The 12,810-nt window shown below is 43.0% G+C and overlaps 1 protein-coding gene across 1 annotated transcript in view; it reads right to left on the reverse strand.

Annotated features, from left to right (window-relative positions):
• Positions 1–6,883: 6,883 nt before the first annotated feature.
• gins3 (GINS complex subunit 3) overlaps positions 6,884–12,810 on the reverse strand; it is a 14,947-nt gene continuing 9,020 nt past the window's right edge. The window contains exon 3 of the mRNA XM_070897807.1: positions 6,884–8,683. Coding sequence (XP_070753908.1) covers positions 8,453–8,683 — 231 coding nt within the window. The 3' untranslated portion in view covers positions 6,884–8,452. The remainder of the gene's footprint in view (positions 8,684–12,810) is intronic.

Below are 12,810 nucleotides of genomic sequence, written 5' to 3' on the forward strand. Positions count from 1 at the left end.
GAAAAAAAAATGTGGAGAATTGCGATTTCTAAGATAGTCCGTTCTCCACCAGTTGCTCCTAAAAATCAGGCGCAAATCATGTGGAAACTTAGGCCCTTTATGTGGTCTGACATTTTGTTTTTTTCCCCTGCCAATGTTTTCCTTCATTATTCTTGGTTGCTGATGCCATTTAAGTTGCACCATACTAATGGTGAGGATGCGTGACCTTTTGAGTCATTTAGATAAGGTAAAGAAGCTGATGAAGACTCTACAAATGTAGATTCAATGTCACCTGAGGTGCTTTCTCCGCACCCATCACTACTCCAAGATCTGTGTATATAGCCTCCCCCACACATACCTAAACTAATCCTTTTTGCCTCCTCTTCACCAAGACTGTCATAGAGCTTTACCATTTGATGCAGGATGACCTGTAGACAATTGAAACAGGGACAGCTCTTCCTGTAGAAGTGAGTTATCGCCACATGAACCTTTCACTGTTGTGGATCCTTCCAAGCCACCCCAGAGTGCATCTGTCACATTAGGCACTCCAAAGTGTACACATGTAGCGAGCAAACACTATGTTTGCATGGAGCAACACCTTCATCACTTTCTCTCGGGAAAGAAGGCATTAGCTGGAAACTGGATGGAAGGGTTCCCTCGAGTGCAAGACATCGCAGATGGTACCAATGTGGGCATCAGGGCTCCACATATCAAACCTCTGACCAATATGAACAGCATGTGTTTGCACTCAATTAATATACAGATAGTATCTGACCACAAAAACCTTGCCTTCCAGGTCAATGGTCATTACATGGCAGTTCACAGTGCCCACATTTTGAAAGTAGAAATACTGGGTTTATGGCTTTTAAAAGACCAGTGATAACTTCTGCATCTATGGCTGCTAACCCCACTGAGAAATCCCATTCACAGCAGTGGAAAACCTGGGGCTGGAAGCCAGAACATCTGTTTGACATTTCACATCTGCCACAGTGAAAGACTTCATGTAAAATGGTAAATGCAGTACTTTAGATGGTACCTCCCAGAGGGTGTGGGAGTTTCCAACGTAGGTTCATCCTATGCTTCATAAGGCTCGCAAGAATGTGTGCAAAAATGATGAGCATACTTACCTTCGCATTCCTACTGATATCAACAAACTTCATCCTTATTTTCATCCAAGTATGAAGGACCTGCATTGGCTCAGTTGGCAACCTCCCTTATACCTTTGCTTTTACTGGAGGATGAAAATCTTTTGGAACTCCTGCAGCAGGAATCCCAACTCTTTGACTTGAAAGGGAAGAGTTGTCGAACCGACTCTGCTGTGCTGTTATAAACAATTAGTCCACTTTCTATCCATACAACTTCCCCATTATAGCTTGAAATCTATATATTCAAATTTTATAAATGTTTATTTCACTTATTTCTTAAAATTATGTTCTACCTCACATCACATATCTCACTCAGCTAACCTGTTTCCAGACCTCAGCCTGTGCCAGTCCATAATTTGCTGCTAGGATGTTAATTTGTTCTCAGAATGTAGGGAATGCAGTTGCCCTGAGAAAGTGGTGTTCATTTCTCTTAAATCACTGCAGTCCTTGTGGTGATGGTGCACATCAGCGTTAGAGGGAATTGCAGGATTCCAACCCAGAGACAATGAAGGTATATGTCCAAGGTATTGGCATGTGATTCGTGCATGACAATTAGGTGTTAGCACTCACACCTCAGTCAGAAGGTCGTGGGTTGAAGTTCCACTCGAGACACGAGCACATAATCAAGGCTGACTCTCCAGTGCAGTACTGAGGGAGTGCTGTCTTTCTGATGAGGTTAAACGGAAGCCCCAAATGCCCGCTCAGGTGGATGCAAAAAATCCCTTGGCACTATTTCGAAAGAGAGAGTTTTTCCCCGATGTCCTGGCCAATATTTATCCCTCAACCAACAACATTAAAGCAGATTATCTGGTCATCATCATATTGCTGTTTGTGGGACCTTGCAGTGTAACAATTGGCTGCTGCATTTCCTACATTACAGTAGTGACTATATTTCAAAAGTACTTTAACTATAAAGCACTTTGGGACACCCCAAGATTGTGAAAGGTGCTATATAAATGCAAGTCTTTCAATTGCTCAGGGTGACTTCTTTGTTGATAGATTGCTCTCTCCCTCCATTTTGGGAACTATCATTTGGTGACTTCCCTGGACGACCTGGCTGAGGCTGTGAACTCAGTGTGTGAAATTCCCAGTACCTACCATGTGGTGCAGTGTGCCCAGACATACAATGGTTTGGGGCAAAGAGTATTTAACTCCTGTGCACGCCAGGAGCCATTTGATTTTGTTTTGTTTAGTGTCGATGTTAAAATGTTTAATTAAAGGTTCACATTAAGATGAAAACTGGTAATTATTTCCCAGAGTCTTTGCTTGGTTTCTAATTTGGGTGTGACCACTTTCATTGCTCTTATTTTTAATTCATTGAGTCCACAATTTAAAAAAAATTCAATAATCGACTAGTTTCAGGCTAAATTAAGCAAAGCTGGACAACATGAAGGAAATCAAAAGTCAATCTTTTCCCCACTGACTGTGCTGCTTCTCTTCCTGCAAAACCACAGGATGTTAATTGGAAGACCCAGGAGTTCTCCTCAGGCCACCTTTCAGACCTGACAGATTCAGATAATTGCAAAGTGTTGGGCAATAAATTGCCACAGGTCAATCCAAATAAAGCAGAGCCTATTAACTGTTGAAGAGCTGACTGGAGTCCAGCATTCGGACCTATGCAATAAATCACTGACCATCATAGGAGGAGCTATGAAAATCTCTGAAATTCTGAGATAGTGAGACAATAGAAACTGAGCAAAGATCTTTTTTTGTCACAAAGCCATACTAGGTATTAAACCATGGGTTCACTAGTGCAGAGATTGTAAGAGACTGAGAGAATTTCTCCTTGAAAAAGAGCGGACACTTTCACTGTTGCCTCCAGATAAATCATCTTTACTGAAACTAGTGCACTAGTGCAAAAATATATAATGGGAGATATATGTACATGCATTAGTCTCTATCACCCGTCGCTATTATTTGTGTGCTGGTATTTACTTTTAATGGAGGTAGTCAAGTAAATTCTCTTTTTTTGCATTTTGATCCCCATTCTTGGTCTGCCTAGCCTAACACACCTGGAGCCAATAGAGAAGGTGTGCTTTCTGCTCCCAAAATCCCTTATAACCAGGCACAGCTCAGATGGAGAGCAGAGCAAGACTATATCTATCCTTACTATGTTTGCTGTTGCTTTAATTTGTTTGAAATTTTGGAACTCCTTCGGACATATTATACCCACCCCCACTATTCTACAGCTAATTGGAATGCCAAACAAAAACATATTCTTTCCTCTTTGACAAAGAACATTGCTCAACACCTCAGAGCTATGCTGCAACTAAGTGACTCATATTATAACTGAGAACATACAAGGGGGGTAGGTATAATAGTAACATGCATCTTCACACCCAAGGAAGATGGTGTGTTTAGAACACTTGTCGGGAGCACTGCTGTATAGCTTTCCCCCCTGTATTGCCTGCTCCTGGTGGTCATGTTCTATGCAACTGCGCTCATTCATTTTCCACTTATTCTTATTATACCTCATCCAGCCTACTTGTTACATGTGGCCTTTTGAACCCCAGTCCATGCAATTGTTTGAGTCTTTGCATTCAATGCCCTATGTCCCATGCTTTCAGTGATAGAAAAGAATGGAATGTTAAGCTTTAGGGCTATCCCAGCCTCTCGTGCACAAGTCAAACAACTCTATAAGTTAGTACATGCACAAGTAGGCTCAAATAGATCCACAGAAATTTGGAAAGCCACACATGAATGTGAATATTAACCGATTTTAAATCGTGCCACCATCTGCAAGCCATGCCTTTAGCTGCCTAGGCCCCAAGCACTGGCATTCCCTCCCTAAAATTCTCTCTCCTCCTTTAAGACAATCCTTAAAACCTACCTCTTTGACCAAGCTCCTGTCCCAATATCTCCTTATGTGGCTTGGTGTCAAATTTTATTTGATAATCTGAACATTGCTTTCCTTTCTCACTGAAAGCATGGGACAGAGCATTGAATGAAAACATTCAAACTGGATGGAGTGGGGAATCAAAGTCCGTGTGCATCAAGTAGGCTGGATGAGGTATAATGAGAACTGTGGGAAATGTTACTACTTTAAAAAAAAGGTACTATATAAATGCAGGTAGTTGTTGCACTTTGGATGCTCCACTTGAGAGTTCTGCAAAAGGAAAATTATCTGACCTAATTTACCCTCTTATTTGGACCCTAATGTCTCAACAAAGTGAAACCCAATTTTATTATTGAGGAATTGAAAATCAGGTTAGTCAGAAAATCAAAAATGTTGAATATTTGTAGTGCCTTGGATACAAAGTGACCTCTGTTTGGAAAGGAATCATGTGATCAAAGTCAATTTTCTGCATTAAAGCAAAAGAACATGTCAAAGCTAATCAATTTGTAGCAGAAGTAAATGTTTCTGCACCTCACAGTGAGATTAAACAGCTCCATCCAAACAAAGTGTGCACATTAGGATCTCACAGGCACTCTAGAATATTCAAACCCCAAACCAGAAAAGGTCAGAGTAAAAGGTAGGGCGAGAGGGACAAAGGAAGAAACAAAAAAGCAGACTGGAAGAGAGAAATGGAGACACAAAGAACAGGTGGAAAATGAATTTTTAAAAAAGCAGGCAGAGGACAGAAACCATAGGGGGGAAATGAAGGTACATAGGAACAAAATGATTTAAAAAGGGAACTGGAAAGAACAGATAGACAGGATAAGAGCTGAGAGAAAAAGAGAGACAGGCAAGAAAATATCCCAGTAAGGTTGAATAGAGCTCGTTCACTTGCTTGATTGACGCTGGAATAGTGATGTTTCCCAACATTCATTCAGCTTCTCTCATTGAGCAGCAAGGAAAGTGTTGATTCCCAGCTCTGGCAACATCCTAGTGCAGTTGCCTACAATTAAAGACCCAAATCCACACAAAGTAACAGATCTCCAGTTGGGGGGGGGGGGGGAGGAGTGGAGTCCAGATGAAGGGGAACTGGACCACAAGATGTCCCCATGCTGTAATATGAGTACTGCTGTCACGGGTGAAAGGGTAACACCAGACAAAAGCAACGTCAAACCAGAAGGTGTTAAAGTAATGTGACTGGTACCATGGCAACACCAAGTACTTTTTGTACTTGCAGCTAATAGGTAACAGCCTACGTTATATAATCCTAGTGGGGCTCTATATTATTGGTTTTAACGCTATTCAGTTAACATTATATAACCTTTGGTCCGTGTCATAATGGCTCTTTAACCAAGCAGATTCCAGGTATCTATCCCTGCAGACTTATCACATCATGAAGAGAAGCCAAGAATGAAGTTAAAAGGGCAGCATCTAAAGAAAAATAAATGTTTGGGAAGCAACGATGTGAAACACAGCGTTGCGCTGTAACATCACCGTATTCCTTGCTAGGTGACGAGGATGAACCTCTTTAATCAGCCAGTGATGATGCAGAAGCAGAAGCTCTCGGTACACCGATGTAGTTACTGAGAATGTTGGATATTTCAGTTAATTACTGACGATCTTATAAGTTGTTTGAATTTCAGTTGCCATTTTTTAAAAAAAAACATGGGAGTTAGTTGCTGGAGGCAGGGAGGGAATGCAGTTCACTTGTCTAACAACTTGACAGCATGACCAAGGAGTAAATTTTCTTTTGAAGATTTTTGCTCGTCAAAATTGAGTCATTTTAACGTTGGGAAATGCAGCACTTTTCATTTCAGACACCATGACCTAGATTTTCTGCTCCAGTTATACCAGCATAAAAAGTTATGGTTATGGGGTGGCAGCTGCTCTGGATGAGAGAAGCAGAAATACAATTGCAGCTTAACTGGCATCCAGCGTTGCTATGTGAGCGCAGGAGGGTATTTAAAAAGGGCCATAAAGCCTAAGCAGTTATCACCAAAAAAGAATTCAGTTTATGATCAGCCTCAAGGCCTCCAGCCTGGTGCTGCCACGCTCTGGTGGTTCCCAGACAAAGTGTTCTGACTCTGGGATATCCGGCCAAGGTGCAAGTGGGACTCCTGCTATAATCAACATGTGTCGGGAGAAGCAGAATGTCCCGGCTCCTGTGTCAGTAAACACTACCTATTCAGGTACAAGAATTAGGTGCAGAGAAAAGCTCCCTCTATTGTGCTTCAACAACAGGCCTTGATCCAATCTCAGCTGCACACCCTTTAGAACACCATTGACACATTTCCCCTTCTCCATCACACCAGCCACTCTGTGCCCTGAGAGATTGCAATTTCAATGTTGTTTGGTGCCATGTGCCCATAACCACTAGGAACTGGGTTAAGATTGGCCAAACACGTTGGACCCTTGCAGCCCGTAGGAGACTTTCATCTCATCGATCTAAGCCCAGATCCCTATGAAGAGCTAATGTCCAACCCAGCACTCCATCCCCAAGGAGTATTTTGGACAGGAATCCATGGAGAGCTCGGCATAGTCTGATGTTGCGTAGGACTGTGCGGGTGCAGAGTTGTGTAGCAACAGATGGGGTTGGGGAAGGTGAGGGGGGAAAAGAGAATTAGGAGATTTTTTTCTTTAAACGCAGTGAATTGTTGGGATCTGGAATGTATTACCCAAAAAGGTTGGTGGAAGCAATTTAGTTATATATTTCAAAAGGGAATTGGATATATATGAAAAAGGGAAAATATTGCAGGGCTATGGGGAAAGAGCAAGGGAGTGAGACTAATTGGAAAGCTCTTTCAAAGAGCCGGCACAGGTATGGTGGGCTGAATGGCCTCCTTTTGTGTTGTATGATCCTATTCTAAAATTGCAGTGTAAAGACACCAACACACCATTAAAATCAATGACAATTTGTACAAAATTCTTCAAATATATATATTTAAAAACACAAGCATAGAAATGGCTCAAGATACTAGACCTAGCTAGGATTAAAATGAATAGAATTTAAAATAGTCAGTTAAAACAAAATTAACAGATGGCATATTTAGAGCTCTATGGCACTACAGCCATTAAATACAGTATTAAAAGCTTTACATATTTAAATGGCAGAGGGCCACATAATCAAAGTTTTAATACAAGGTTTTGACGTCAAGACTACATTCAGCCTTGCTTCTTTGTCACCAGAAGTGCTTGATCTCGTTATAACACACTCCCATTCTTCAATGTGCGAGAAGTTAATATTCATGAGAAGTTAAGGCCTTCAAACCGTGCAGTTTACCTTCCCCTCGCTGGCAGTACAAACCCAAGGAGCACATCAAACCAGACGGTTTTTAAAAAATACCCTGTGGATTAACTACTGATCTAGAATTTATATTTCCAGTGACCTACATTGTTAACATTACCAGATCCCGACTCGGCCACACGATGAGCTGCATCTCTGCTGCCCTCACTAGTCGCAGGAGGGATACTACGCAGCCTTATGAATATATTTTAGTTTTCCCAAGTGCAAATAATCTGGAGCTCAGATGTAAGCTGTGGCATAGGTTATTCAGAGTCAAGGAGCCAGTGATGACAGGAAGGAGTATTTTCAGCATCAACTTCAACACTGAAGCAAATCAACAACCAAAAAAACAAAACAGAACTGTACTGGAGCCATGAGTGATACCATGCTAGTCACTTGTTTATTCCTCAAATGAAGAACAATCCATCCAAAAAAGGATCAAGTGAGACCCAGAGGAGCACAGATCACGTTCATACACCAGAGGAGCCTGGAACGGAAGCTTTTGACTCCAAGGCCAAGGCTCTATCATCTTGCCCGAGGATGGCACAAAACTCTCCGTCAAGTTGTGGTTAGCAAAAGCAGAGAAACAATCATACAACATTAGCAGGGCTTTCAACGAAGATCTAACAAGAACAAAAGTACAATACACATGGTTATCATATACTATTCTACACCAGGAGAACTCTTCTCTCTAGCTTCAAATGGAAAGACAGACAATCAATTTTAGAAGCATTAAGTTTGGTCTTTATCTAGTGTCCTTTCCTGGGCAGCTCAAGCAGATACAACTGCCAATTCCACTTTGTTACAAAATAAATGCTGCAGGGGTCCCATTTTGGATATCAGCAGGCGGACCTCTCGTGTCAAAAGGCACTGGCTTAAACCCTGAAGAACCTAAATGTTTACTCACTGCATCAATAGTTGGCTTGCAGAAAGCCTTCACAAGCATTTTTATGGCGAGCAGGATACCAGTGGAATCACTCCCAATCCATCGGAGCAATTCTGTCTCAGTGACTGGGTTGCAGTTAAATACAAGGCCTTCCGACCGGTTTCGTTTTGATACCGATGTGAACGCATTGTTCGAATAACACGTCGTAAGTTCTGCAGAATTATTTTCACATTAGAGGAAACCCAATTTATATATTGGAGAGGAATCTCCGGTGGTAGCTATCTGCCTTAGCATCTCTCTGGCCAGTTCTACACCGCTCCATTTCAGGCATCCATATCTGCAAACTTCCGTTTGCCATAGCTCTGAACCAGGTTGGAGGTGGTGATCTGGATGGCCTGTCCCTTCTCCCACTTCTGAAACTCGTTCAACCCCTTTTGACCAGCCCGGAACAGCTCCCGCTCCAGCTCATCCAGATGAGCCACCAGCGACGATGTGTCCTCGTTGTACGCGTTCTGGGAGGAATCCATGATCCGGCGGAAGCGATCGACAAACGTCTGTGCCAAGAATAACCTTAGTCAAAATTACTAAACAGAAACAGTAGATTTAAAGAGGTTGCATATAATGACACCAGAAATCCTAGCCAGAATAGAAATAATTGGGTAATTCCCCAGTCAATCATTCCTGGAGACCGACCGCACTGCTGTAAGTGACGGCGATTGATTTTATACACATAATTTGCCGTATGTAATTATCCTGCACTTTGCTGTAAAAATATTCCTGTTTTTAAAATCGGAGACTCTGCTGTAGTTTCGGACACATGTTCTGTTGCTGTAGTTCAGTTTGCTGTAAAATGGACTCTGTTTGCTGAAAGTCCTGTCAAGTCCCGCCCCTTGCAACTCATTGGCTGATACAGTAGTGTCAATACCCACTCCGATTTTAAAAAAGAGCAGTAGGTCCTGCTTTACAGTGGTAATGCTCCTCAGTACTGCAGTGATTTTAATACAGTTATGAGTTTTGGTGTAGGACAACTCAGAACAGGAATTACAAGATCAAAAAACTACCTGCAGACATAAATCACTCCTGTGCTCAATACTGGGCTGGAGACTGTAGTGCTCTCAACACTTTTATAACTGATAGGAACAAGATATTACAGCACTTCGGCAGCCCAATAACGACACCAATATATAGTACCAAGATAGAAAGGTGCGAAGTCACAAACTCAACTGTCACGATGGGGAAAATACCTTACAGATGCCAACAGACATTCTAGAATTTTTTGAGGATATAACTAGTAGAGTGGACAAGGGAGAACCAGTGGATGTGGTGTATTTGGACTTTCAAAAGGCTTTTGACAAGGTCCCACACAAGAAATTAGTGTGCAAAATTAAAGCACATGGTATTGGGGGTAATGTATTGATGTGGCTAGAGAACTGGTTGGCAGACATGAAGCAGAGAGTCAGGATAAACGGGTCCTTTTCAGAATGGCATGCAGTGGCTAGTGGGGTGCCACAGGGCTCAGTGCTGGGACCCCAGCTATTTACAATATAGATCAATGATTTAGATGAAGGAATTGAGAGCAATATCTCCAAGTTTGCAGATGACACGAAGCTGGGTGACGGTGTGAGCTGTGAGGAGGATGCTAAGAGGCTGCAGGGTGACTTGGACAGGTTAGGTGAGTGGGCAAATGCAAGGCAGATGCAGTATAATGTGGATAAATGTGAGGTTATCCACTTTGGTAGCAAAAACATGAAGGCAGATTATTATCTGAATGGCAGCAGATTAGGAAAAGGGGAGATGCAACGAGACCTGGGTGTCATGGTACATCAGTCATTGAAGGTTGGCATGCAGGTGCAGCAGGCGGGGAAGGCAGCAAATGGCATGTTGGCCTTCAAAGCTGGGGCATTTGAGCACAGGAGCAGGGAGGTCTTGCTGCAGCTGTACAGGGACTTGGTGAGGCCTCACCTGGAATATTGTGTTCGGTTTTGGTCTCCTAATCTGAGGAAGGACGTTTTTGCTATTGAGAGTGCAGCGAAGGTTCACCAGACTGATGCCCGGGATGGCAGGACTGATATACAAGGAGACTGGATCGACTGGGCCTGTATTCACTGGAGTTTAGAAGAATGAGAGGGGATCTCATAGAAACATATAAAATTCTGACGGGACTGGACAGGTTAGACGCAGGAAGAATGTTCCCGATGTTGGGGGAGTCCAGAACCAGGGGTCACAGTCTAAGGATAAGGGGTAAGACATTTAGGACTGAGATGAGGCGAAACTTCTTCACTCAGAGTTGTTAACCTGTGGAATTCTCTTCCGCAGAGTTGTTGATGCCAGTTCATTAGATATATTCAAGAGGGAGTTGTATATGGCCCTTACAGCTAAAGGGATCAAGAGGTATGGAGAGAAGGCAGGAAAGGGGTACTGAGGTGAATGATCAGCCATGATCATATTGATTAGTGGTGCAGGGCTCGAAGGGCTAAATGGTCTACTCCTGCACCTATTTTCTATGTTTCTATGAAAGGGGCAGGAAAAGGAACAGAAAGGTACCTACATGGCAGAAAAGCCCTTGGCTGCTCAAATATACGTCCTGGCAACCAGTTTCAGACTGCCACAGGCAGAAGGCCTAGGAATGAGTCATTGCCTTTATTAATCGTGCATTCTTGTTTATTTCTTCTTGTTGTGTTTTTAATTAGTAAGTGTGATCTTTAGGGTACTGGACAGGGTGCATTATCAAGTCAGATTCTGCTCGGGAGCTGTACTATCAGGAAAGATACATACACATGTAAGCATCAGCTTGCTCAGTTGATATTGCTTTCATTACCGAATCAGAAGGTGGTGGTGGTTCAAGATCTCACCAGGACTTAAGCCCATAATCTAGGCTGGCACTTCAGTGCAGTTCTGAGGGAGATACTGTCTTTTAGATGAGATGTTAAGTTTACTTCCCTCAAGTTCTGCCTGTTCTGATGACTCAGGTCACTTTAAAAAGGATCTCATGGCACTATTTGAGGATCAAGGTATTTTCCCAGTGCTTGGTCAACAGGTTGCCCCTATTCACCAAAGGCCAGGACTTTGCTGGGTACGGTAGCAGGCCTGGACTAATAATCTGGAGACACAAATTCAAATCCCACCATGGCAGCCGGGGGAATCTAAATTCAGTTAATTAAATAAAACTGGAATTAAAAAGCTAATATCAGTAATGATGACCATGAAACTACTGGATTGTCGGAAAAACCCATCTGGTTCACTAATGCCCTTTAGGGAAGGAAATCTGCCGTCCTTACCCAGTCTGGCCTATGTGTGACTCCAGACCGACAGCAATGTGATTGACTATAACTGCCCTCTGAAATGGCCTAGCAAGCCACTCAGTTGCACCAAACCACTACAACGAAGTCAGCACTGTGGGAGTACCTTCACCACACGGACTGCAGCGGTTCAAGAAGGCAGCTCACCATCACCTTCTCAAGGGAATTAAATGCTGGCCTTGCCAGCAATGCCCACATCCCTTGAACGAATAGATTTTTAAAAAGTGAGCTAGAGAGTAACTGATTTCATTATTTTGAAGCGCATTGTACGTGAAGCGCTTTGGGGCATTGAGAGCTGTGATAAGATGCTATACAAATGCAACTTTTTTTCTTTCAATCAGTGGGCCGCTGATTTGCTTCCAATGTTAAATCGTCTCCTTCGCACAGAGTTGTTACACTCGCGAAGTGCTGCAGGACAGCATGTCTGGGCACACCTGGCTCAGAAACACAGGAAATTAAGAACTCACATGAGGAGAAATGGCAGCAACAAATCTGAATCCTTACAAAGTCACAACAATTGAATGGCAATCCCATCCCATAACACTCATACCCAAATAAACTTTATCAAAAATTCTGGAAATACAGGCTGGGCAGCATCTGTGGAGAGAGAGAGAGACAGAATTAATGTTTCAGGTTAGTGACCTTCGTCAGAACTGGAAAAAGTTAGAGATGCAACAGGTTTTAAGCATGTACCGAGGCAGGGGAAAACAGGGAATGGTGGGTGTGGGGGGAAGAGAGAGAGGAAAGAAAAGGGAAGGTCTGTGATAAGGTGGCATGCAGGAGAGATTAAATGCCAAAAGGGATGATGGTGCAAGGCAAAAGGGGTTGTATTGGGACAAGTAATCACTGGTTATAACCACTACTTTCAATTTTTCAGAAAGAAGCAGCTGGTAATGGTTTCGTTGTTGCCATTTCATCACCATCATAGGCAGTCCCTCAAAACGAGGATGACTTGCTTCCACGCCAAAAAGGGATGAGCTCCCGAACTACATCGTAAAGAGTGGAAGATGCCTGTGCTTGGATGTTAAAAAAAAACGTGTGGTTGCCGTTGCACACCAGCCACTGCACGGGCTTGACAGAGCTAGGTCTTGGCAAGGATTACCCAAGACTAACTGGAGACCAGCTCTGCTGCACAGACCGAGCGTGCACACATATTGCAATGTGAGCTGGCCCATGTTGCCCTGCCTCTTCTGAACCCCAGATTCACGCCACTCTTGGGCCCCGGTCACTTCTCTCTACGGACTCTTGCCGCTCCTTCATTTACAACTCTCCTAGACCTATCTTTTGTTTCTTTACTTGTCCCATTACACCGCTTTCCCTTACACCATCACTTTTATCATTTAATCTTTCCTGCCTTCCACCCTAACATTTTGTATGTGGGA

Source organism: Pristiophorus japonicus, chromosome 13, assembly GCF_044704955.1.
Source record: "Pristiophorus japonicus isolate sPriJap1 chromosome 13, sPriJap1.hap1, whole genome shotgun sequence".
NCBI classification, from domain to species: domain Eukaryota; kingdom Metazoa; phylum Chordata; class Chondrichthyes; family Pristiophoridae; genus Pristiophorus; species Pristiophorus japonicus.